At 33.5% G+C, this 27685-nt stretch overlaps 1 protein-coding gene across 2 annotated transcripts; it reads right to left on the reverse strand.

The window, feature by feature from the left end:
* Positions 1 to 16851: 16851 nt before the first annotated feature.
* On the reverse strand, positions 16852 to 27133 carry LOC111409753 (chaperone protein dnaJ A7A, chloroplastic-like). Of its 2 annotated transcripts, none has more exons than XM_023039764.1 (8): positions 26964 to 27133; positions 26140 to 26242; positions 20566 to 20707; positions 20380 to 20437; positions 19603 to 19645; positions 18313 to 18361; positions 18094 to 18174; positions 16852 to 17971 (listed from the first exon to the last, which is right to left on the reverse strand). In XM_023039764.1, the coding sequence occupies exons 2-8, from the start codon at positions 26232 to 26234 to the stop codon at positions 17120 to 17122; spliced, it is 1320 nt and encodes a 439-aa protein (XP_022895532.1). In that variant the 5' UTR covers positions 26235 to 26242; positions 26964 to 27133; the 3' UTR covers positions 16852 to 17119. The 2 variants fall into 2 exon arrangements, with proteins under 2 accessions (XP_022895532.1, XP_022895531.1); XM_023039763.1 differs by having other exon boundaries at positions 26937 to 27132.
* Positions 27134 to 27685: the final 552 nt, after the last annotated feature.

The following is a 27685-nucleotide window of genomic DNA, read 5'->3' on the forward strand; positions in this document are numbered from 1 at the left end:
AGGGATAGAAATTTGGCTCGTCAACTTGAATTACCCGTAGCTCAGCCTGAAAAAGCCCTAAACAGCCCGACTCAAGGCTCGGTTCGACCCATGGCTCGACAGGTCAGCTCATATTAAAGAAAGAAGGCAGTATAGCTGCCTTTAAAAAGGCAGTTACCCATGGAACAAACTTCATCACTAGTTACCCATGGAGCAAACTTCATCTACCTTGATTGGTGAGCCTCATAATAGCCAATGTCGCTTGAACCACAACCACTGTTAGGAAGGACAATTTGGCTTGCCGACTCATGCCGCCCTTGGCTTGACCCAAAAAAAGCTCAAGCCGACCCAGCTCGAGGCTCGACCTTGACCCACCGACTCATATTAAAAAAAAAAAAGGCAGTTGCAGGCTGACTTTTTAAAGATAGGCAGCAATTATATATATATAATTGATCCGGCTCAGCTCGATAAGGCCTGAGCCAAAAGCTCGTGTCGAGTCACGAATTTTTGGTTGAGCTTTTGCTCTCTTGGCTCGGGCCAAAAAAGCTTTCTTAATTTCACTTGAGCCGAGCTCGAGCCTTGAATTTCGATTCGTGAGTTGGCTCGGCTTATTAACATCTCTAGCCACAGTAGTGTTAGCCACCGCCAACTGCAAGATTTCTAACATTTTCTTGTTATGTTCTTATTTTTTTCGCATTTAGAAAAAGCAAACAATAGTAAGAAGAGATCAATGCCATGAATTGTGTTTTTCTCTGTTAGTTCATTTTTATTGCCTATCTTTCTAATTATAAATGAAGGTCACGGCTTTCGCAGATAGAATTCACTAATTCCTCCTAATTATTTTGGTTGTATTCTTATCAGTATCATTCAATCAGTTAGCACATTTTGCACCTGATGACAGGCTTCTACTCGAAGTTCCATCAAGATGAGTAAAAGACTTTTATAAAAAGTGGTTTTTTAGGACGGTAAAAAAAGTAATGGATCAATACGAAAAATTATTTTATTGAAAGAATGTGAGGTTGAAAATGAGTTTTAGAAAAATGAGGACCAAACTCTCTGTAATAAAATTATAATTATTCAACAAGTTATTATTATATTTTCAATAGGCTCTAAACATTTTAAACAAAATTATTATTTTCTTATGCATTTAGCGACTTTATTAATTTAGTTCATTAGTTGAGGTTGAGAAATTTTACGATTTAAGTTAAATTTATTAATTTATGGAACATTCATTTATTGTAATTTTTTATAATTCTTGTTTAAAAGACAAAAACTATCCACTCTTACTTCCAGCGAACGCTGTGTACATATCTTTTAAATCAATAAGAAACATACAAACTTGTAATGGTGGGAATTTCTATAATTTCATGATGTTAGTAAGATTGAGATCACAAAAATATTGTCATCGACTATAGCGAGTTGAGAGGCTTCTCTTCTTTGCATCCCCGTGTTCTTTACATCTCTACCAATCTCAATTGTTAAGGATATAGCACACGTCGAATGGAGATTAAATTAATATAAAACATATAAAGACTTGGATAACTGATCCTTTTAACAAGGTTTGATCTATTAAGATGGAATTACAAATTTTAATATGATATTAGAGCCCAATAAACTCAATCGCACCAAATTTTAGTATGATGTTAGAGCCTAATAAGCTCAATCGTGTGATTATATCCATTCAAAGCTCAATGATATTCTAACTCCAAGATTGGTATGTTCAAACAAATCATCATAGTATTGATGAAGTTCGAGTTTGTATTACTCATTTTAACTAGATTGACCTTTGAAAATGGCTCCTTAATTCTTATTACAAATATGCTCACTTTCCCTCATAAAGCTGTACAATTTATTTTTGAACGTTAAATGACACGACAAGCTATTTTTGTCATCATCGTTGAAGATATATAAGCCTTTTTTTTCATTCATTATTGTTATCTTATATGTTAACTTATTCTTAAAAATGTCATTATGCATGTTATTTTAGTTTGCTTGGTACCTATAAGAATTTCCTTTTTCTATCACTTTCAAGTTTCTAGTCTTTTTTCAACATGGGCCTTCTACATTTTTTTTTCATCTTCACATGAAGAGTATATATTAGATACATGCATGCATACAAACAATGTCCCAATCATTCGTAGGGACATAGGAGTTTTAGGTAGTATCTATATTTAGTCAACATAAAACAAAGATTTTAGACCTACCAGAATAATGTCAATTGTCCAATAGAGAAATCCCAATAATTGGGTGGGTTGGGGTGGGCCGGGCCGGGCCTACCCCTATGTCACAATAAATATGTTGATTTTGGTAACCATTGACCAATATTTCCACACTTTTTCAATACACTACAGACTTAGTTGAGTCACGTTAAGATAACTTTGGGACCATATGATACCATCCAAGAATCACCACCTAACCCTAGAAAGCTGCGATGTTAGTTCACGTGAATGTTCCATTGTTTTCAACATGCCAAATTTAAAGAGAGTAAGAATGGTGTGAAGGGAAGCACTTGACGGGGATTTTCACAGGACATTTACAGGTCAGACAAAGATTATTCTATATACACAGAATAATTGTGGTGTGAACTATACAAAAAGAAGTAGCTTAGTTTACTCACTTGGAGGACATGATAGCTGCTAAAATGTCATGTACGATTCTAAGTTAAATGAATGGTTTGATCGACTATTGCATAAATGCAACCATCTAAATAGTCGCGTTGGACGCGCAAGATAACTCTTTGTCAACTTCACATAGATATCAGCTTAGATATCTATATGTGTGTTTGGTCGGTCAACATGCTAGGCTGTTGTAGAATTGAGAATGCGAGGAAAAAGAGAATTTCGTATCAAAGGTGGATGCGAGGAAAAAGAGAATTCGATTATGTACTACGTGGCTTCTGGCTTGTCACTAGCTTTAATGGATGATCGTTAAAATCCCTCCACACGATAAAGTTCTAATATATTCAATTATTTCTTACCGAATGTTACTTGTTTTCTATATAGAGTCAAACATGTTACGGCGTTAAAAAAGTTGTAATTAGGACACATTTAATGGAATTTTTTATTCTTTTGCTTCTTATAACAGATTTTTATGGAAAAATTAATTTTGATCAATTTTTATTTATTTTTCAGTTCTTTTAGCCAGATGAAATACTTTCAAAATATTATATAAATATATTCCAAAACAATTTTCAATTGTTTAAAAGTTTTGCCAAACACGAATCGAGAACAAAAGCAAATCTAGCCCCTGTTTGGGAGCTCTCTTTTTTTCACATTATACATTTTTTGATCGTTGGAATGGGGCCAATTTTTGCCAAAACTAACATATCCACCACAATTGCCAATTCAAATATATACCATATTATGATAGTTGTCACTTTTGCCCTTCAACACTAGACAAATTTAAAATTTAGGAGAGGGCACTCATGTCATCTTGCATTCCCACAACATTTGACCAATTTGAAAGTCACGGTAATGTTCAATAATTACTGCATGTCCAGGATCCAAGGACCTTCTCAAACAGTAAAAAAATGAATTTAAATTTAGCCAAAATTGCTCCCAAACAGGGGCCTAGTGAATACAACTGCTTGTTTGATTCGGATTAAAATTCGATTTTAATCTAAGTCAAATTCAAATAATAAATATTAATCACATCTTTCATAGGTTCCACAATTTTTAAAGCACACATTTTAAAAACTTCTATCACAATCTACTCAAAAATTTAATTTTAATCTCCACCAAATACCATCTTTTCATTACGATAACTCTCGTAATAATGTAAAATGTTGATGCCACGGCCTATTTTGTGGACTTTATAATTTGTATGGTCATGTCTGAAAATTAATTATAGTACTGTAACTAACAATAATATGTGGTCTATGCTATGCAATGCAATGTCGGTCTAATTTCAGTGACTCATAAAGACTCTCTTTCAGATTTTTGAGAGAGGTCGCCACCTTTCAAGATCAGAATAATTATCCCTGCCGATGCATTCCATTTTAAACAAACTTAATTTACAAAATACTTATTCATAAACGAATTTATTTTGCTTTTACAAAATTACTGAAAAATTTATTGAAATTAAACAAAACAACATTGCTTTTATCGGGAGCCAAAACTTTTAACATTTCACTGCAATTATCAGATACAATAGAAATAAATAGAAAATGATTTATCGCTTTAAATATTCGTTAATTCAATCGGTGAATATTGAAATTTAAGCAAAAAACAGAGAATATTATTTAATGTTTTGTTAAATTATCAAAAATTAAAAACTTAAGTCGAAGTGTGTCTGCGAATGCATTCTTAATCATTTAATTTTTATCGAAAAAAATTATTGAGTCCTATATATAACATAACAAAAAATTTCTTTTAAAAAAGGAAAAATCTACCTGTTCCGGGCTGCAGAAGATTTTTGTGACGGTCAATGTCATCGAACTCTGACATTAGGTCCTTCTATGAAAATGATTTTTTTAAATAAAATAATGATATTAGTACAAGGTGAAGATCATCTACATGTGATTTGACAATAGAATCGAATGAAATAATAAGGTCAATTAAAAATAATACTGTTCAATCACAGAATGTTTAGCACCAGTTTAGGTGTCCATTGAATGCCATTAATTAATTGGACATCTTCACTTTTCACCATGTATTCTTAAAAAATCAATTTCACACAAGGTTAAATTACTTTTTTCTTCATGACAAAGTGATTTCTTATCGCAAATCATACTCGAAATTGTTCAAGTTATTTTATTAAATCAATAAATTGACATTTCAAAGTTGAAAAAAATATTTCTTTAAATACTAGTTAGTACATGAAATTGACATTCTACTTAGAGTATCAGTGTCAATGTTAGTAGAGCCAGCCTTGAGGCCAAGCGACTAAGGCAAACGCCTAGGGCCTCAGTTGAGTCTAGGGCCTCAAATTTTGGATGGTCTCCAAACAATGGCAAAAAATATGGTGAATGGTAAAAAAGGCATGAAGGTTTCTGGCTTTCTGTGGAGTCTCTCCCTAACAAATAACAAGTAGCAGCGGAGCTAGCACCATTATTGCAGCCATGAGAAGATCATTGCTTTTGGAATTGTCGATTATTGCAGCCAATATAGGAGTGCATTTGTATTTTGTATGTCTGTATGAGATACAGAAAGAAGAAGAAGTTAGAGAGAGAGAGAGAGAGAGAGAGGTGGGAAACCCTGCCAAATCAATTTTCTCAATTTGTCAGATAGATTCTCACGTGCTTAGGACTTAGGAGCTCTTACCAATGCCATATTTACTAACATAGCATACCACTTAGTACGAGTAGAGTGAAAGGGCGTTGGGTAGGTGAGTTTTAGGTGTTGGTTTGCACTTTGCCAAGTGGATGGGGCCTCGTGATACATAGTCGCCTAGAGCCTCGAATTTTTCAGGGCCGGCTCTCAACGTTAGATAAGGCAACGTAAAATGACATAACGAAAGTCAATTGTAGAATTATATGACTAAGAATATGATTTGGTAGACTCCTAACTCTCTAAATAATTGTGTATATGATAAACTTTTGATATTAGCCTTGGGAAAGGGATTCTCCATACTCGAGAGCTTTCTCTTGTATGGACGTAGAGGATCAATGAGATGAATTTGAATGATAAGCAAAACGAGACATAAGAAGAGAATATCTGTCCGTAGTCCATTTGCGTGTACTGATTGTATTAGCGTACTAACAAAGTATAGAAATAATGTATTTTTCATGTGGAATGTAGGTGACATCTCTTTTTGCGCAGATGTAGAGGATCAAAGAGATGAATTGAGTGGTGAATAGAACGAGAATTAGGAAGCAAATATCTATCTGTGGTTAGTATGTAGGTACTAATTTTATTAGTATACCAACAAAGTAAAGAAATAACATCTTTGTTACTTTCACTCGACATCCTCCTAACGCAAGTAAATTGAATATGTTTTCGATTATGATTGATTTTATTTATATCATATGTTAGAAAAATAATTTGCAGCAATTTCAGAAAAATAAAATGTAGAATTATAAAAATTATCGTTCGGTCGAGTCTCGTGACAGCACGATGTCCTAAAGTGAAATTGTTCGTCGATAACTGCTGCGACCTTCGTGGACAATCACTCTCAGAATACAACGATTGTAAATCACTTGTATAGCAATCACGAATGATTTTCAAAACTCTCAAAGGTACTCCAGAATATATGTAAAAATTGAGTAAAAAAAAAATTAGAATATGAGAAATAATATTTCTTTTCAAATGATTTTCTATTTTCTTTGATGTGTGTCTTTCCCAAACCAAGATATGTGTTTATATAGGCAAAACTAGAAGTAATTGTCTCCACCATGACTAAAGAATAATACAGAATGTTAATTATTGTAAGTAGTGGGTATTTTAATGACTGTGAGTAGTGGGTTGTTACAAAAAATGGTCAGAAAATACTGGTTAGTTTGACCCATTAAATAATTTCGAAAATAAATAACACAATAAAAAAAATTATTTTAGTCAAGGAATCACAAGGCCCTAATCAAGATTTTTTAATAATTGGGTGGGGAGTTACTCGAACCCTTGACGCCCCAATAATAACGGGTGGATCCCCGTTCGACTCCGATTCGACCTTTTGACCCTTGACCCTTTCCTTTTCTCGGTCGATGGCTGGGTTGATTTTTAAAACATTGAGACCCACACATTTTATCGACTTTTATTAAAATTTACTAAAATTTGCCACAAATGCCACAATTCCTACCACTTGGGCACTTTATCTAATTTCATTATTTCTTTCACATTTTATATTTATACTATAAATATATAACAATCCCCCACATGAAAAAAATAATATTAATGAAAATATTACTTTGGAGTACGGTAGAAATTATACAGGCTTAGGTGTCTACTGACTTGAACCTTGGCTTTGTATATTCTATCGAGCTTGCTAACTGTAGAGTGAACTATATCTTGAACTCTACAATTATAGTTGCATACTAAGACAATAGAACACACATAATTTCTAGAACAATCATTGAGTTCTCGTGGTTGTGTTTATTTCGACCGTGAACTTTCCCTGTTTCTTTGAGTGCTCTAGAGAATTCGTCTCAACTCTCATAGGAAGCGGCCCCACTTCCACACTCAAATATGTGCTTCTATCAAGGGTGCATTGTATCTAAACACCCCACTGAATATCAGTTATAGTAATCACTAAAAGCATTAGATCATCATCTAATCAATACAGTTGGTACCACGCATCATAGGGAGGGATTTGGAATAAATCCAATGAGTACCCCCACAGATCACTCCAATAACTTTGTTGTCCCATTGAACCTTGACCATGAGATTTCCAATTGCAGGTTGAGTTTCCATTATAGGTGATCTAATATGTAATAGGCTTTAGCCCCATCCCCCTTGATGTTTGTTGAACTAGCTCTTTAGCCAATCCTTAGGTTAATGGGTTAACAATATTATCACTTGATTTCACATATTCAATAGCTATAATCCAATCCTTAAGCATCTGACACACAGTATTGTGCCTCCTACGAATATGTCTAGATTTTTCATTGTACGATGAATTTTGAGCTCTTGAACTAGCTGCTTGACTGTCACAATGAATTGAAATAGTTGGAAATGATTTAGACCACAAAGGAACATCTATAAGAAAATTCCTTAATCATTCAGCTTCCTCACCTGCCTGATCTAAAGCTATGAACTCATATTCCATAGTAGATCTAGCAATGCAGGTTTGCTGACTGGATTTCCATGATACAGCACCGCCTGCTAATGTAAATACATATCCACTTGTAGATTTACTTTCATTGGTATCGAAAATCCAATTAACATCACAATATCCCTCAAGTACAGCAGGAAATTTGGTATAATGTATTCCCCAATCTAGAGTGTATCTCAAATATCTCAAGACTCGAATGAGAGCATCCCAATGTTCACTGTTAGGATTACTAGTATACCTGCTAAGTCTACCGACAGCATATGCTATATTAGATCTTGTACAGTTCATGAGATACATAAGACTACCGATTACTCTAGCATACTCTAATACGGAAACACTATGACCTAAATGTTTTCTCAAATGTCAGCTAGCACCATAAAGTGTTTTAGCAGGAATATAGTTGTATTGATTAAACTTCTTAAGCACATTTTCTACATAATGTGATTGGGTCAAAATAATTCTTTCAGAATGTTTTACTATTTTAATTCCTAGAATAACATCAGCAACACCCAAATCTTTCATTTCGAATTGCTCGTTAAAAACTGTTTAGTTTTATTAACCACATATAAACTAGTTCTCATAATCAGCATATCATCAACATGTAAACAAATTATCACACCACAATTATTTTCAAATTTGCTATATATGCATTTATCTGCATCATTTATCACATAACTACTTGATGTCAAAATTGTATCAAATTTTTCGTGTCATTGCTTAGGAGCTTGTTTAAGGTCATAAAGGAATTTTTTAAGTCTACATACTTTATCATAAAGGCCTTCTACAACAAATCCTTTAAGCTGATCCGTATAAATCTCTTCTTCTAAGTCTCCATTTAAAAATGCGATTTTGACATTCATTTGATGTATAATAAGATCATACAGTGAAGTAATTGCAATTAACATCCTAATAGACGTGATCTTAGTAATGGGTGAATAAGTATTAAAGAAGTCAACTCCTTCTTTTTGTCTATAGTCTTTGGCTACAAGTCTTACTTTAAACTTATCGATCGAACCATCAGGTTTAAGTTTTTCTTAAACAACCATCTACATCCAATTGTCTTAAATCCTTGAGGTAAGTCTATTAACTCTCAAGTATTATTAGACATAATTGAATCATATTCATTATTTACAGTGTCCTTCCAAAATATAGAATTTGGTGAAGACATAGCTTCACCAAAATTACTAGGATCACCCTCTACGAAGTGGGTTATAAAGTCAGGACCAAAGAAAGTAGTAGTCTTAGGTCTTTTGCTTCTCCTAAATTCAGCTTCTTCTAATTCTAATGACCCCTCTCTAACAATAGGAGGAATACTAGAAGAACTGTTTGGTCCTTCAAACTTTTCTTTAAACGAAAATCTATTTTAAAAAAATTCAACATCTCTAGTTTCAAATATTGTGTTTTTTCGATCAAATTATTTTTAGAGTCAATGACTAAAAATCTGTAAGCATTACTATGAAGAACATAGCCTATAAAAACACAATCAACAGTTTTCGGATCAAGTTTAGTTCTCTTAGGTGCTAGAATAGAAATTTTAGCTAAACACCCCCACACTCTAAGATATTTATATGCAAGTGTTCTGCCCTTCCACATTTTATAAAGGGACTTATTATTTTTCTTACTAGAAATTCTATTAAGAATATAGCATGCAGTAAGAAGTATTTCCCCCCACATGTTAAAAAGTAACCCAGAAGAGTTTAGCATTGATATGACCATATCCTTAAGAGTTCGATTTTTCCTTTCAACTACACCATTAGATTGGGGAGAATAAGGTGGAATAGTCTTATGAATAATGCCATTCTTAACACAGAATTTATCAAAATTTTCAGTATATTCTCCTCCCCTATCAGTTTTTAAAACTTTAATAGATTTTTCTAGCTGATTTTCTACTTCAATTTTATATGAAATAAATTTTGAATAACTTTCATCCTTGCTCTTAAGTAGGTAAATATAACAATATCAAAAATAATCATCAATGAAAGTTAAGAAATATTTATTTCCACAACAAATAACATATCCTTTTAAATCACATAAATCGAAATGTATCAGACTTAAAATCGAAGTAGTCCTATCAACATGAGAAAATGATTTTCTAGCATATTTAGATTCAACACACGTTTCACATTTTGAATTTGGAAAATTATCGATTTTGAAAATATTTCCCAAACTCATTAATTTTTTAATGGAAGTTTTATTAACGTGTACAAGTCTAGCATGCCACAAATTATAAGAATCCAACAAGTAAACGGAAGAGCTAGATGCTTTATTATTAATCACAGAAACATTGAGTTTAAACAGATTCTCATCTGCATACCCTTTTCCAACAAAGGAACCACCCTTAGACAATACAACTTGACCACTCTCAAATAAAATCTTAAATCCCTTCCTGACTAAGATAGATCCAAACGCCAGATTTTTCCTAATATCTGATATATAAAGGATATCCTTCAAATTAAGGATATTTCCAAAAATAAATCTAAGTGTCACAGTTCATTTCTCCTCGATTTTGGTGGAGAAAACATTCCCCATGAATAGACATTTTACATCACTAGCAGGAGTGAATGAAGAAAATGCACATTTTGTGCAGCAAATGTGCTTGGTAGCTCTAGATTCTACCCACCAGTCTGTCATGTTGCTTATTAGATTCACTTCTGTCACCATAGCAAAGAAATTCCCATCTTCTACCACATGTGCCTGATTCTTCATTGCTTTTCCTTTCCTATTTCTGCAATCCTTTGCAAGGTGATCTGGTTTACCACAAACAAAACAGTCACAAACAATTTTATTTTTGAATTGGGGTTTAGACCGATTGTTCTTTCCTACAAATTGTTTTCCCTTGTTTCTACCTTTAAAATTCTAACCCCTGGTAAATTTTCAACTAATTTCTTACTGCCAAAACTTCCTTTAATAAGATTAGACTTGGTATCAAAATCTGGCCTTTCTCTACGTTCTGTCATTCTATTGTCCTCCTCAATTCTAATCATGATAATCGGATCCTCTAAAGACATTTCTTTTCTCTTATGCTTCAAACCATTTTTATACTCTTTCCAAAAAGGTGGCAATTTTTCAATTATAGCTGACACTTGAAAGCCCTCACAAATTTTATATCCTTCTACAATAATTTCGTGAATTATAATCTGCAATTCTTCACTTGACTAACCACAATTTTAACATCATTCATTTTAAAATCTTGAAACTTTCCCACAACAAATTTCTTAGTTCCAGCATCTTTTGTAGCATATTTCTTTTCTAAGGAATTTCATAATTCTTTTGCGGATTTATACGACAAGTAAATATCATACAAATCTAACATCAAACAATTCAGAATATAACTCCTGCACATATAATCCTTATGTTACCAATTAGCTAAATCCTTCGTTTCCTTATTAGTAGGATTGTCAGCAATTGTAAAAATAGGTTTATATGATTCAATAGCATCAACGATTTTAAAAGTTGTCAAATAAAATCGAAGTTTCATTTGCCATCTCTTAAAATTATTTCCATCAAACAACTCAAGTTTTTTATAATACTTAAGAACAGATATATCTACGACAGACATGGCAACTAATTATAAAATAATTTCACTTTAGATTGTTAGAAAAATAATCAGTTGCAGCAATTTCAGAACAAAAAAAATGTAGAATTATAAAACTTATCGTCCGATCGAGTCTCGTGACAGTACGATGTCATAAAGTGAAATTGCCCGTGGATAATTGATGCAACCTCCATGGACAATCTCCCAGGATACAACGATCGTAAACCACTTATGCAGCAATCACGAATGGTTTTCAGAACTCTCAAAGGTACTCCAAAATAAATGTAAAAATTGAGTAAAAAAAAATCAGAATATGAGAAATAATATTTCTTTTCAAATAATTTTATATTTTCTTTGATGTGCGTGTCTTTCCCAAACCAAGACATGTGTTTATATAGGAAAAATTGGAAGTGATTGTCTTCTCCATGACCAGAGAATAATGCAAAATGTTAATTACTGCGAATAGTGGGTATTTTAATGACTGTGAGTAATGGGTTGTTACAAAAAAGGGTAAAAAAATACTGGCCAATTTGATCCATTAAATAATTTCGAAAATAAATAAAAAAAATATTTTAGTCAAGGAAACTCAATGCCCTAATCAAGATTTTTTAATAATTGCGTGGAGAGTGACCTAAACCCCTGACGTCCCACACAAATACCACATTTCCTACCATTTGGACACTTCATCTAATTTGATTTATGTGAAAATTACGCTAGATGTCAAATTTTAAGTTTGCATTTACAAAAATGTCACTTTTTTAAAGTCCTTGCAAAATTGTCAATTTTGAACATTTTTGCCCCTCTAGATGGTTTTAATACCTAACATGTTCTTCATTAAATGAGATTTGACTAGATAATGGATTGGTATAAAAAGTGCAGATGGCAGGGAAGAAATCAAGTGTATTTGGGAATTTTTCAAAATGTCAACTACCAAAAAAAAAAAAAAAAAAAAAAAAAAAAAAACATAAACCCACTCTCTTTACTCATTCGATTTGCCTACCCCACTGAAATTGATGTTGACGACCAGCGTGAAAATGTCCACCGCCAACGAAGACCACAAAAAATACAAGCTTAATCTATCATTCAAGTACTCAATTAACTGTGTGAGTGGAATATAAGAATTTGGCTTACGTCATAGCCGAAGTAATCGATATTTTTGGTAAACAAGTTCAACTCTTGACAGTCTCTGGTAGAAAGGTGATTTCTTTTAAATTTTTATTGTTTTGGTTTTTGTGAATTGGCAAAAATAAAAAATAATAATAATAATAATTGGGTTGATTTTGGTTTTAATTTGAATTTTTTGGCCAATTACATCACCAGCATGTCTAATGGAGGGTAGCATTACCATTTACTTCAAGACTATTTAAAGAAATTAGAACATTTTATGATGGAGAAAGTGGGGAAAAAGATTAAATTGTCAACAGCAATGCAATTGTGCAATAAATAGTCATTTTGTAAGAAATTATGTATAGTATTTTTTGTTAGGGATGATTTTGGTCACGTCTTCTACATATGTGTAACAACAGCATGTCCATAATGGGTAACCGCAGTAGTGTATTTTTAGGAGCCATTACTGTTCCCAATTGTCGAGAATTACAGAGACCATCTGTCGCGAACGACATATGAACTGTCGGGACGTAATGTTGGTGTTTTACTTGTGAATTGTGGTGTCATGGAAATCAATTTTCCATTTCGACAAACTGTCAGGTGAAGCTAATGAAACCATAATGATCGGTTAAGTTTATAATGAAAATAATGTATTCACTCATTTGTGCTAATGTAATCGTAATGATCGGTACTTTGCTTGTGAAACATAACGACCAATTTTTTGTTGGCATATAATAATAACAACAAATTAATAACATTAGTTCGGAATGTACACTGCATATGGTGAACATTTTCGAGATTATATTTGACAACCACTTTTACCACCAATTTAAGTCTTCATCGTTGCGTATTTTGGTCGGAGGTATATTCAAGTTTGGAACTTTGAACTTCAATACAATTTGAGTGCGGGGATCAAGAATACCAAATTTGTCCTTCAACATTAACAAAAGTTCGACTACGATAATACTTGTCAGCACCAGAATGGAAGTGGTTTTGTCTTCTCTCCACTTCTATTCGTCATCCAGATGAACAAACTTTCTCCCATGCAACACGATAAATCTCAAATAATTACTCACACTTGAAATGTTGAGATTACAACAGTAAAAATTTAGAATAAATATGTTTGCATTTAATAGCATAAAAGTGGCACTACATAATACGTAAATCCGTACAATAGCAAAAGGTCAAATTAAAGATTTCCATCGTTTTGAAATGTCCAAATTGATAGTAAAAACTGTATATCCTGACAGTTTGTAAATGTTGGGTTTGACATTTCAAACGTCTAACCTGACGTTTTGTAAACGTCAAATTCGACAGTTGAAATGTCGAAAATGTCCGAAAGCAGATGGCAGTGGGTGGAAGTTAGGCTTATTCAACACAGCATATTAAGTATGGTCATTACTATTGAGCTGCCAAATGACAAAATAAAAAAGTCAGATTGACATTGTCATTAAAGAGACATTTAATGAAAATAGCGTTTGGTTTGAATGGAAGAAATTACTCAAAACCTTAATGGTAATAATGACATTTTGTAATTTATGGAGAAGATGGAGAAAAGTTAGGGTTTGTAGTTTATGTTTCATTTTTAAATTTCTTTTACCCCTTTTTTATTAACAAAAAATTATATTAATTAATAAAACACACATTTATCCACGTTTTTTCTAGTAGCTCACCTTTGAAATTGATCTATAGTTTTTCTTGTTGCATTGTTAATGATGGAATGAAGATAATGAAGAAGAAAGTAGGGTTTCTATTCCTACATGTGTGTGTATGAGCGCGCATATTTTTTTTTTAAGATTTCACCAATTTTTTAACCAAAAATTCATATTCTACAATGAAATAATCATATCTTTAATGTTAAAAATAAATAAAATAAATAATCACATCAAACCATTAATTGCATTCAAATCAAGCATTTATTGCTCATAAAAAGGTGTCAATGGGTAAAATGGACATTTTGCAAGAAAAAATTGACATTTTTGGAAGAAATTGGTGCAAATTAAATTTTTTGTGCATTTTCACTTTTAATGACATTTATGTAAATTCCCCTTTGATTATTTCTTTCACATTTTATATTTATACTATAAATATATAACATCATATTTATAAAAATCAAAGAATAAACTTTCGCAATGGATGGCAAAATACTCCATCTCTGCTTCCACCCACTCTACTCACCTAAGATAATCGAACTTCGATTAAATCATAACGTAGTCTAGCCTCACTTTAACCCTTTCAAATAATATTGATGGAATGTATTGAATTTTAAATCAAATTTGTTACTTTATTTGCATGCCAAATCAATGGCCAATAACATATGAAATTGCATTAGCACAAACATTTTACTTAGTTTATTATCTTGTTATTTTTAATTTTGAAAGTTATTCAAGAAATTATTTCATTTTTAATGTCTCGCGTGTCAACAACAAAAAATATTCAACTTCAGCAACTTGCTGGTTCACACATGCCCAATAATTGTATCATAATCTACAATGATAAACACAAATAGTCAACTTGTTTGACTTAAAATTTGTTCATACTAGAATTTTTTATTTGATATTTTCCATTTTACAGATGCAGAGAGTGACCTGGTCCACAATTTGGGGCTTCCAAAACTTAAAAATGGACCCTTTATGGTTTTCAATTTTCAATATTGTTATGGTAAAGATACTAATATTTTTAAATATTTTAGGTCATATTTTCATCAACTTTACTAAATATGTTAATAGTTTTTATCAAAAGCTTTGTCCCACAGGCCATAAAGTATAATTTCAAATAAATTTAATGTTTCACTGTATAAATCAATTTCTATCGTCATGTTTGATTTATTGCTACTTTATAAAACGATTAACATAGTTTAGTGAAATTATATATTTTTTTTTCTTTTCATGTAGAGATTCTTTAAATAAGACTTGTCTTGGTAACTTGAGTTGTGATCCTTTAATTTTCTTTAGTTGGTATCACCTACCGCGATACATATATGTATAGTTTGCTCTATCTATTTTAGTATTGCTATATAGAAGTCCCAAACATTACGAAAATATGTAGGTTTTACCCAAAATTTTGATTTGTACTTTCGCTAGTCCGAAACCTTTCAAATTGGTGTACCGAAAGGACCTCTAAAGGGTTTCCATCCAAAAAATTTGTTTAAGTAAGCTTTTGATCATACCTTGTCCAATTTTAAAAGAGGCAAAATGGTCTTTTAACATTTTATTAACTAAGAAATGGTAAATTGCATCAAAAGTTCCGAACGTTTTAAAACTATGCAGCGAAGGTCACAAACCTTTATAAATGTGCACCGGAAGGACCCTAACAATTTTCATCAAATATATACATACACACACACAATCACCCAATCCCATCAAGTGACCTCTAACCCACCTAAATTCACCCATTGGAAAGTGGGGGAGACTCCACCACCGTCGCTACTGTTGTTTTTAAAGAGAATTCATCTCTTTATTTGTTTGTTTTCAAATTTTAAAGGTTGAGAAAATGGAGTTAATGGAGATGGAGAAGGTGGGGTAGGTGGAGCTGTGGAGGTGGAGGAATTAAGGCAACGATAGTAGTGGCTAATGTTGCTATGAGGTTGAGGTTGTCCTAAAAAAGTAATCTTCCTTGACAACTTTAACCCCTAACTCATTATGGACTAAACTTCATCTACCTTCACTGGTGAGGCTCAAAATAGCCACTGTTGCCTCAACTGAAATCACAACGGCATCAACCACCGCCGTCCAACTGCAATATTTCTAACATTTTCTTATTGGGTTTTTATTTTTTTCACACTTTGTCAGCAAATAACAAGGAGAACAAGAGCTCAATACCATGAATAATACACAGTGATAGGATTTTTTTATTTTTTATTTTTCTGTGTTCATTTGTATTGCCTATCATTCTGTAACAGCTTTCGCTTATAGAATTCATTACTTCCCTCCTAATTATTCGTTTTTCCGGTAAGGAGGCAAGTGATATATTTATTTTTTTAAATACCAGAATCAATTATCACTGATACCAAATCACCGGAGACTGAAGTTGAAACAAAAATGGGGAAGCCAGTCTTCCCAGATACAAATACCAAATGCTAAAGAAACACATGAAGCAAACCTAAGATGCGTACAAGGGTTCAAAGCCTGACATTTTAGGTAGAACTCACTTTGAACAGAGAGAGAGAGATGGGCAAAAAAAAAAATGGAAAGAAAAACGAAGAAGAACAAGATAGAAACAAATAATAGCAGTCGAACATGCATCACAAGGTCGCGGGATCACTGAAGCAAAAACTGTTCAACTCAAAGCAGCAATTAATCCGTCCATGTTATATTTGTCGACATAGATGTTTCTTGAACCATCTATAATGACAAAATCCTCTGAAGAATTTTCCAAACAAAAAAGAAGAGATGCAGAAACAAAATGAACTCCTCAGGATAAAACTAGCATAGATCCCCTGCTTAGGTAAAAAAAGAAAAATAAGAATAATAAGTGAGTAACTATTTTAAGATGATATCAACAAATCAGAAATTATCAATTCTGAATAATTAGAATCAAGAAGGTAGTTATTGAAAAATATAGATAAGACTTCCACAAAAATAGCAGAAATGTATGTCCCTAAATATCTCCCCCTTTTCACTGTTATACACAATACAAATATTAAACCACAAAATTTCCTAACCCTAAATTCAGTTTGCATGTAAATTGATCGAGTCGTCGAAAAATTTGCCTGCTACATTTGTAAGCAATACATCATCAATCTTTGAAGCATAAAGAGGGGAATAAGTAAAGGAGAAAGCGAGTCAGCTTCAACTATCTGCTACTGCTGGTTGCTTTAGCCTTGTTTAAGTTGGCAATCTCTTCTATGAGTTTCCTCTCCTCGGTGCTTAGGCGCTTCGGAATCTCAACTTGTACTTTCACCAACTGATCACCCCTCATATTTCTTTTGTTCAGAAGGGGGACACCTTTTTTCCCCATAACTAGAGTTGTATTAGGTTGGGTACCTGGTGGAATCCTGAGGTCGACCATCCCATCAACCGTTGGCACCTTTAACGTTGTTCCTAAAATAGCATCTATATATGAAACCTTGCAAGTGTAAAGTATGTTGGTGTCGTCCCTTTTCAAAACAGGATCAGCAAGAACTTCTATCATCACGAAAAGATCCCCGGGAGGGCCCCCTCTCCTTCCGGCATTTCCCTCAGATCTGACCCTCAAGCGACTGCCGGAGTCGACCCCAGCAGGAACTTTCAAGCTAATCCGCTTTGACTTCCTTACTCGGCCATCACCGTTGCATGTGTTGCAAGGAGTAGAAATTTCCCCGGTCCCACTGCAAGAAGAACATGTCATTACCTGTTGGAAGACTCCGAGTGGGGTCCTTGCCGACGAGACAACTTGCCCTTGACCACCACATGTGCCACATGTAGTTGGCTTTGTTCCCGGTTTCGCTCCTGATCCATCACAAGTGTTGCAGCTCTCAAGGCGAGTTATCTCAATCTCCTTCTCAACCCCAAATACAGCTTCTTTGAAATTCAAAACCAGATTGTAGATCTGGTCTTCACCCTCTGTGGCCCGGTTACGAGAGCCTCTTCCTCCCATGCCCATACCACCCATACCACCAAGGCCATCAAATAATGACTCAAATATATCAAAGGGGTTGCTAAAATCCTGCCATGGAAATGCACAGTGTTGAAAAATTTGTACGTAGGAGAAACTAGTAGTACAAGGAGCAGATTTTTCTTTTTCTTTTTTCTTTTGGTTCGCTCTTCAACTATATCAGAAAGACTCACCCCCGTGCCCATGCCAGCGCCTTTAAGCCCAGCTTCCCCATACCTATCGTAAATGGAGCGTTTCTCGTCATCTGACAAAACCTGTAGCACAAGTCTTATATTTATGACCGAATCCTATTTAATGGTTGCCACTGGCTTGCGTGCTGAGTCGAGCGCGGTCAACTAAATTAGTGTAGAGAAGGGGTAGGGCACGGTAGGGTAAGGGATCAGATACTTCACCTCATAAGCATTACTAATCTCTTTAAACTTTTCTTCTGCTCCAGGTTCTCTGCAGTACAGAAATAAGAATAAAAATGAGGAAATGGTATGTCTTAATTGACTTCCACGTCGATGAAGGTTCTTGCTCATATCTTGAAAGAGTATGTCTTAATTACTACAAGGTGAGCATTTTACCACAAATGAATGTCGTATTCTTTAACTTTGATTCAACTATTGTTTCCAAACCCTAGATTGTAATAGTAATAGCATAATGTAGGTAAAATTAAGGGGGGAAATGAGGAGGGTCTCAAAATCCAAGAAACTTCAGTTCAACTTCAGCAAAATATAAGATTGCAGAGAAGAGCATATATTGTTTCCTTTCGCATGTCCTCGTTCATAGAGTTCACAAAAAAAAAAAAAAAAAAAAAACCCTTCAACTATTGTTTCCAAACCCTAGATTGTAATAGTAATAGCATAATGTAGGTAAAATTAAGGGGGGAAATGAGGAGGGTCTCAAAATCCAAGAAACTTCAGTTCAACTTCAGCAAAATATAAGATTGCAGAGAAGAGCATATATTGTTTCCTTTCGCATGTCCTCGTTCATAGAGTTCACAAAAAAAAAAAAAAAAAAAAAACACCTTTTTGTTCTCTGTAAATAAGTATGTACTAATACAGTATTCGTTAACTCCCATGCTGATGAAACTTTTTCTCACAGGTCTTGAAAGAATAAATTCTATGGGCCAAATTATGTTTCTGGAATTTCTTCAGAAGAGCGAATGTCGTGATTTATAAACTTTTAACTTCAACTCAATTACTAATAGAAAGCCCTAGGTAGCACTAGCATAAGTAAATTAAAGAAAAGAACGATTAGAGTACATAAATCTAGTGGACAAAATTTTCTTTTCTTCAGAAGGCAGAGTTAAAAGACAAGTTTCTCTTCTGAATTTAATTTCTCATGTTTATTAGTCTACCCTTACATTAATAGGTTTATAAGATGCCTATTTTGAATAGAGTGAACTCTTTGCATACAGATCAAAGATTACAGAAAGAAATAAATAATTGACAATATTAACAAAATAATCAAAAGCTTAGTCCCTGTTTGACGACCATTATTTTGGGGAAAAAAAGATATTTTGAACAGTTATTTTCTGGAGAATATGTGATTAAAAAGTAGAGAAAAGTTGAGTTTACATGTAAAATATTTTATTGTATAAGTGTGGTTGAAAATGAGTATGAGAATTAAAGAGTTTTGAAATAATGATTGTCAAACAAGGGCTTAATTGTTAAGTTTGAAGTGGCGCAGAGACTGACTTGTTCACATCAGGATGGTAGTTTCTGGCAAGCTTTCGATATGCTGAAACAAGAAAGAAAAAACAATTAAAACTTGACATAAAATGGAATCTAAATAACATATTGCCAACTACCAAAAAACACACAAAAGGAATTTTTTTTTTATTGCTTCAAGGAGTCATCAAAATATGCAAATGAACTACTTAGAATATTCATGTAATCCAAAGAGATACGTAACTTCTCATAACCAACATTAACAAATGCAGTGTAAAAATCCAATAGCTAAAAATGGAAAGAGATTGAGACACCCCACAGCTTAGACAAGATATCAATTTTTTTCTAGTGAGGCAATAATCCTAAAAGCAATCTATGATGGAAGTAAATCCTTACGACTTGATTATAATCACATAAAAAATCAAAGATAGTCCGCTTATAAAAAAATCCACATTAAGTGCAAGGAAAATCTAATGCAGTGTTGGACTATGCCGACTATTCTCATGGGATTTCAACTCGTGAACTAATGGTCCTAGTGCCTTGGCCATTTCATTTGAGCTAGGCCTCATTGGCAGCATAGACAACAAGGTTTATTGCTTCTATGTCACAGCCATGCCTCAATTGGTGGAGGCCATCTGGTGGCTTGGTATTGATGCAGGCTCTGAAAATCTTAATTAATTATCTTATGATAACCACGGAACATTTGGAACCAAAAAGGACGGAAAAGCTAGTGTAGAATAATATATTAGTTCACACAAGATAAATGTACACTAGCAGAGAAACAAGAGTCAAGGTAGCACTCACCACTTTTGATTTCTGATTTGCTGGCATTTTTAGACACACCAAGCACAGTATAGTAATCCTGTGTATGCATAGGAGGTCATCAGAAAATTTATTCAATGCTGCTACTGCATAATTTACTATAACATGAGACAATGAAATTTCTTTACATAAAAAACAAGTAGAAAAATAGTAAAAGACAAATCTCACTCTGTCAGCTCTAACTACCAAACGAGTTCTTCGCTGTTGACATGAATTATTGTATAATCCAGAACTGAAAAGTGCACTTAAGGATTCTTTAGAAAAAAATGCTGAACTAGGTGATGACCAAGACCTGATTCTGCTTGAGATACTGTACATAAGAAAACAATAGTCATATAGAAAATGAAACCATGGTAACTACCACGATAACACAATAAATATATTTACACAATTTGTGGTAATGAGAACGTAAATCATAAGACATTTTGTTTCGCACCAAATAAAAAAAAAAGAGAAAAAACATAGTAGGTAATAAAGGGAAAAAGATATAATATAGAATCCAAGTCAGCAAAAATTAGAGAAAATATGAGCGGACGAGCGGCACAAAGCCTCTGGCCAGAGAACGGAAGCAGAAACCATTTTAAATCAAGGCAAGGGATTCTAATACCATGTTAGAAACTATAAAATGAATATAATTGAAACAGATGTCTAAGATACAAAGTAAAAGAACGTATCTATAGAGTTACAAACAACTCTTAAAGGGAAATATTCTGTACTAATGACACAGTCAGTGATTAAGGAAACGAAAATTCAGAGAATTCTTTCAACATCTTTAACACCAAAATATCAAGTGTTGCGTAATCTGTTATGTTCCTTTGCCCTCATAAGAAAAAGAAAGATGGGTGGGAGGGTGTTTCAGTCCAGGTTTTAAAGAACCGGACCAGACCGTTTGGTAAACATGAATTTTACTCATGGCAACGTGCGGATCCATGAATAATGGTAGAACGGTTTCAGTTTGATTCGCTCCGGTTCTACAATCACAAAAAAAATCTAAATAACAATGATAATTTACCTTCCACGAATTCCACCAAGCTGTAATACTTATCTCATGATGGAATAAGAAAAAACAGCAATTTTTACTATCCATTTCAATAAACAACTGCAATGAAATCTAGTGCATCTATTGTCACTGAAATTTTTGGGAGCTATGGTATGGGAAAATTATAATCTCCACTAATAACAATATCCAATCTAATACACCAGAAAATCAATGCTATAAATAGTTGGTATGTTCGGTAATTTTAATACCATCAACTAATCAAAAGCAGCTTACTCATTATTATTTACTGTTTCGGGGTTTGCCTTATTAACTTGGTGTTGCGTTTTCATGTGATTGGTGCAATATATTTTCCAGAATTAAGTAGATATGGTATTTTGGTTCTAGTTATTAGAACTGATATTTGGACTTGAACTGTCCGGTTCTCGGTTTTAAGAACCAAAACTGACCAAAATTTAATGAGTATCAAATCGAACAAGTTGACTTGTTCTAGTTCCAATTCGACTTGGGTGGTTTGGGTTAAAAATGTTCACCCCTTCTAAGAACCATTTGAACCTAGTTATCACAATCTCTCGCAGATCTTAAGCCTTGTTCATGTAAATGGCTCTAGAAACAAAACTCTAAATTCAAAATGTTGCTCGCTTAGTTGACATTCTTCTACGTTTATAGAGCTAGTAAGCAATATCAATAGTGGTGGCAGTTGCCATTAATGAGTTTTCATTAAGGAAAATTCTATATGTACATCATTGGTGCCAGATTCTTCTACCGAATTGACACCTGGCGATATTTTCCATTCAAAAAAAAGGGGTCAAAATGGTCGTACCACTTGCCTCCCAGCATTTATTATTCACCAACCAAACTCACTTGCTTTTTCTTTCTCATCATTTATTACCCACCTACTCATCTCCAACCACTCAAATTTACATGAAAAGCTCTCAAACCGGTGAAAGCTCTCTCAGTAAATGAAAATTTCTTTTGAGTCTGAAAGTTTCCAAACCCGCCGGGGCTGCCCTCTCTACTAAGCGCCGGGGCTACAACCTCAACTTTTTCGAACTGCCGGCCTCTGAAATTCTCTAAATCTATTGTACTGTATGTGTCATTTCCAGTTTATGATTTCAATTTGTTGGTCCATTTTTCCAAAAGAGAAAAAAAACTGAAGCCCAGGAAATAAGCCGCCAACTTATTTTTCAATTTGTTGGTCCATTTTTCGCTCCATATGTGAAATTTAATTTTGCTTATTTTTCGATTTCGTGTGTGAAGTGAGTTTAATGTAATGTAAAATACATTTTACTGTAAAAATATCATCTTAATGAGTGTGAAGTAGGTTTATTTTTTGCCAAAAGGTTTATTTTTTGTGTGTGTTTGTTTTTCGTCGCTATTATATGTTAATGTAAAATATTTGGATTTTGTTGCAAGTCCGAGCTTAATGTTTGCAATTAGTCTTTTATTATTCTTGAATTTATATTAGCTTGCATGCCAAAATTTGTAGCTTCTTAACGGCTCAAAGATTTAGACAATGATGTAGAATATGTAAATGGAACATTGCTCAAAATCACACACTGAGGCTATTAATTTGTTTTATGAACTTCAATTATTGATTTTATGGAATTGTCAATAATGTCTTTGCATTTATACTTAACATTAAAGTCCGTCTCGCACGATTTAGCTTGATCTATTACTTCCTGCTAATTAGTATTTGAAATTGTGCAAAACTCTTTGTTGAACAGCTTAAATTGTGCTAGAGTTTGCTCCATGGCAGAAAGGAACAAAGGTATATGCCATAGCTGCAGAAAGTCGGGGCATTCGTTGTCGGAATGTTCGAGAAAGAAAAGATGCCCGAAATGTGGCGAGGGGTTTGTGAAGTGGATGGAGGTGGAAAAAAATAGCGAAAACAAAGGACGGTTGTTCCATTGCTGTACTCGTGACTGTAGGCATTTCAAGTGGTCTGATGTTTCGCCGTGTGACGATGAGATAGTGCATTACAAAGGTGAATCAAGTGGCTCTTCTTCGGGATCATATAAGTTGAACGATCCAACTATGGACCTGTCAAGTGTATTCCAAAAGTGCGTTAATGTAGCCGATGAAAATGACCAATTGGAGATTTCTCTCAACATAACTCTTCGTAAAGGAAAACGAGATCTGGATGCCGATGAGAAAGCAAAAAAAAAGGGTGTTAAGTAGATGGTAGGGTGTTAAGTAGACGGTGTATTGTTGATGTAATCAAATTGTCTAGATGGTGGTGGTTAATATGTGGATTAAACTTTGCAAGTTCTATGACTTACTAAGTAATGACTATTGTATGAGTAGTGAATTTGGAAAAGCTGGCTATCATATGTATGCTAGTAATGTTTTTGATAGTTTATAATTGACTAGTAATGACTCATAATTGATAGCAAATATTTTTGTTAGTTTATTGATGGTTCATATTTATCTGTCCAATCACACCACATGCAAACCCTTTGGGCTGGACCTGATCTGATGTGATGGTAATCTTAAAATTCATTACACCCAATGCTTGGAAACCATTTCAAAAAACAAATAGCCTCAGAAAGGAGCAGAAGGAACAAAAATCAGTTTTTGCTGATGGATTGAAAATTTTCTTGAATTGGCTCAGACCGGCATTCGTCGATTATTTAGGTTAGGACCATGGAAAAATTCTTGCAGGATCCTTCAATAACTGGAATAAATAATAGAATCTTTCGTATAGGAACAATAGCAGAACATTTTGAACCGAAAGATTAACAAAAAATTCTCTTGCTATTTCGGTATGACCAGTAAAATTTGATGCAAGAAACAAGAAACACTATAATATTTGCTAACAAAAAACAAATTATGAACCTTCAATAAACTATCAAATGCTTAAAAATATTTGCTAGTAGATAATAAAAGACTAATTGCAAACATTAAGCTCGGACTTGCAACAAAATCCAAGTATTTTACATTAACCTATAATAGCGACGAAAACAAACACACACAAAAAATAAACCCTTTGGCAAAAAATAAACCCACTTCACACTCATTAAGATGGTATTTTTACAGTAAAATGTATTTTACATTACATTAAACTCACTTCACACACGAAATCGAAAAATAAGCAAAATTAAATTTCACAAATGGAGCGAAAAATTGACCAACAAATTGAAAAATAAGTTAGCCGCTTGTTTCCTAGGCTTCAGTTTTTTTCTCTTTTGGAAAAATGGACCAACAAATTGAAATCATAAACTGGAAATTAAACATACCGTACAATAGATTTAGAGAATTTCAGAGGCCGGCGGTTCGAAAAAGTTGAGGTTGTAGCCCCGGCGGGTTTGAAAACTTTCAGACTCAAAAGAAATTTTCATTTACTGAGAGAAAGCTTTCACCGGTTTGAGAGCTTTTCATGTAAATTTGAGTGGTTGGGAATGAGTAGGTGGGTAATAAATGATGAGAGAGAAAAAGCAAGTGGGTTTGGTTGGTGAATAATAAATGCTGGGAGGCAAGTGGTACGACCATTTTGACCCTTTTTTTGAATGGAAAATATCACCTGGTGTCATTTCGGTAGAAGAATCTGGCACCAATGATGTACATATAGAATTTTCCAATTCACCATTGAGTGCATTCTACTGTGGCACTGAGTTCTTGTCTACTTTGGCTGTCTTGCAATTATCATCATGCAACCATAAATAATCAATCACCCTATTATAATAAGTGGAAATCTGGCAATGATGGCAACATACATTTTCATAGATATACAGCAAAAGACCAATTATTGTATCTATTTCTTTATAAAATTTGTGATGGATAAACGACCAATTCAAAATAAACCATGTGTCATTCTATCAAAAATTTTGTTCTCCCCATGACATGACAACGGGTTTCATCTCAACATCTTCAAGCAGAGGTGGAACAGAGAGCTACTCCACCAATGTGAGCAAATCTTATTTCTCATTTAGGCTTCTAAATACTTTAATGCAGAGTCCCATCAACAACAGGGCTTCTCAGCCTCAGAATCCTTTATTTGATGAACTCCAAGGTCAACCTCATGAACAACATATTAGCAGCACTTGCTTTCAGTTTGAGTGTCAATGCCCTGAATTTCCCAAACTATGTAATTCCAAGATTTGTGCCATCTCCCAAGTTCAAAAAAATATGGAAAACCATGAATTGCAAGATCTTAATTGGTGTTATACAGAAATCTTATTGAGTTTCATATGGTCTTATATGCCTAACTGAGTTTGACTCTGGTTCAAGCACATAATCCAGAAGCAAAAAATTAATTTCGTTGAGACAGCATTGCAAGTATATATTTACAATTTACTTTAGTAATATCAACAATGATATTGTCCTGTTCTTTCCACTTTGTTCATGAAAACAAAGAATGTGAAAGAATTAATTTACAAAGTTATGGTTCAGAACTTTGATAGACAATTAATCATCACTATCGAGAGAGAAAAAAAAGAAATTTCCCTTTAATTCATCTCAAACGAAGCCCTACATTTTTAATGGGTGAGTGAAGCTCACTTTCCAAGATATCTGACATACATATTGCATAGTTAGAGAGCTCCTTGACCAGAATAGACCAGCATACAAATTTCCACAGCTACACTCGGATTAAACAAGCAACGAAAAATTCCAAAAAAAATCATAAAATGGCTATGTGGAATAAATATATGAGGTATTAGATTTTATAAATTAAGAAAGGAAAAATGGTCCAACCATAAATTTACATCCGCAATTTTGAGAAGATAATTTCTGATAGTTCTTACCAATGAGGCGATATTGAGAATTTATTTGTAATGGAAGATCTTAACATATATTGAGACTGCACTCCCCATGTACTTCCACAAGGTATGATTGCCATTTAATTGACTGCACAGGTAACAACGAAAGACTTATTTGTTGAGACATATCTCAAAGTGTTGGTCAAAGCATAACAAATACTACACAAAACCCAAATGCCGCAAAATAACTAAATAAAGAAATAAATACTTCTAAATATTTACACAGAAACAATATTATTATTACCACATGACAGGAAGATAGTATCTTGAGAAGACATTGAAAAGTAGCAGAGTAGAATTATACAACCAAATCAAATAAACAAACTTGCACCACTGACACTGTAAAAAATTAGTGCAGCAAACACGTCGCTATAATAAAAAAAACGCTAGAGTTGCGGAAAAGGGAAAAAATTGTCAGATACATTAAATTACAGCTATGTACATAGTACATACAAATCATTTTTGAACCGAATTAATTTCAACGTTAAAATTAGACCCTTTCTTATTCACAAGAGCCAGTCCATATGCCCATATGTAAATCTGTCTACAGCTATCCCATAAAAAATCCAAATTTGCAGCACACTCAACTTCCCCCAAAACCAAATAAATTTCAACAGTAATCAAAATCAAATAAAATAGTCTTCTGGCAAAAAGGGTCAATGTTTAATCACTTAAAAACTCGTAAAAACCAGATATTTCTTAGAATAACCTAAAACAAGCCCTTAAATTTCTAGCTTTTAACAACAAAAAATGAAGCAATACTCAAAATGGAAAATGGATACCTGAAGGTTTTGCCGAATTGAGCTTACGGTAGTGAAGCGGAGCGAGACGGAAGGGAGCACTCGAGTTTGTGTGTTTGGGTGTGTGGAGTGATGAGGCTCCTAAAGAGAGAGGGAAAGGGCTTTCCAGAACTCTACATATACGACCCGATAAAATGAATCTTTTGCCCGTTCAGATATGCGGATCCTATGTGTCTTAAATTGAAATTGAATAATGTTACTTTCGAAGAAAACTGATAGCAATGCCAGAATTTTAGGTGGCGAAAGACGATTTTACGATGATTGTATTTTAAACAGTTCATTAATGATAGTGTCATATTGTTATGTGTCATTATGTCAAATATTTTGGCACTGCAATATGATTGATCAAAATTTCGTTTACAATGCATGCAACTCGTTTTCGCTCTCCCTTCCTACTTTGATTTTGCTAAAAATCAAATTTTTAATATATTTTGATAAATTCTGTAAAATAAGTAATTAACAAAAAGGTATAAGTTAGATACATTATTTAACTAAATCATAAAGGGACTTAATATTGTATGGGCTATCCAGTCTTTTGTAATACGCAAAATAAAAATAAATAAATAAATAAATATATATATGTATATGTATATATATATATGTATATGTATATATATATATATATATATATATGATCTCCTAAGTATCGATGACACTGCACACTATTTAATTGGTGAATCATTAAATATATGAGACTTACCATTAACTTATTTATCAATTAAATGTTATGT

The sequence above is a fragment of the Olea europaea genome, chromosome 15 (assembly GCF_002742605.1).
Source record: "Olea europaea var. sylvestris chromosome 15, O_europaea_v1, whole genome shotgun sequence".
NCBI classification, from domain to species: domain Eukaryota; kingdom Viridiplantae; phylum Streptophyta; class Magnoliopsida; order Lamiales; family Oleaceae; genus Olea; species Olea europaea.

What these genes read in the sequence shown, in the direction of transcription:
- LOC111409753 (XM_023039764.1), bottom strand. Translation starts at nt 26,234, where the DNA reads ATGGCAATCATACCTTGTGGAAGTACATGGGGAGTGCAGTCTCAATAT. An exon ending in TTCTCAATATCGCCTCATTG is followed by an intron (nt 20,708 to 26,139) that starts GTAAGAACTATC and finishes TCTTATGTACAG; the next exon opens with TATCTCAAGCAGAATCAGGT. An exon ending in GCGCTGGCATGGGCACGGGG is followed by an intron (nt 17,972 to 18,093) that starts GTGAGTCTTTCT and finishes TTTCCATGGCAG; the next exon opens with GATTTTAGCAACCCCTTTGA.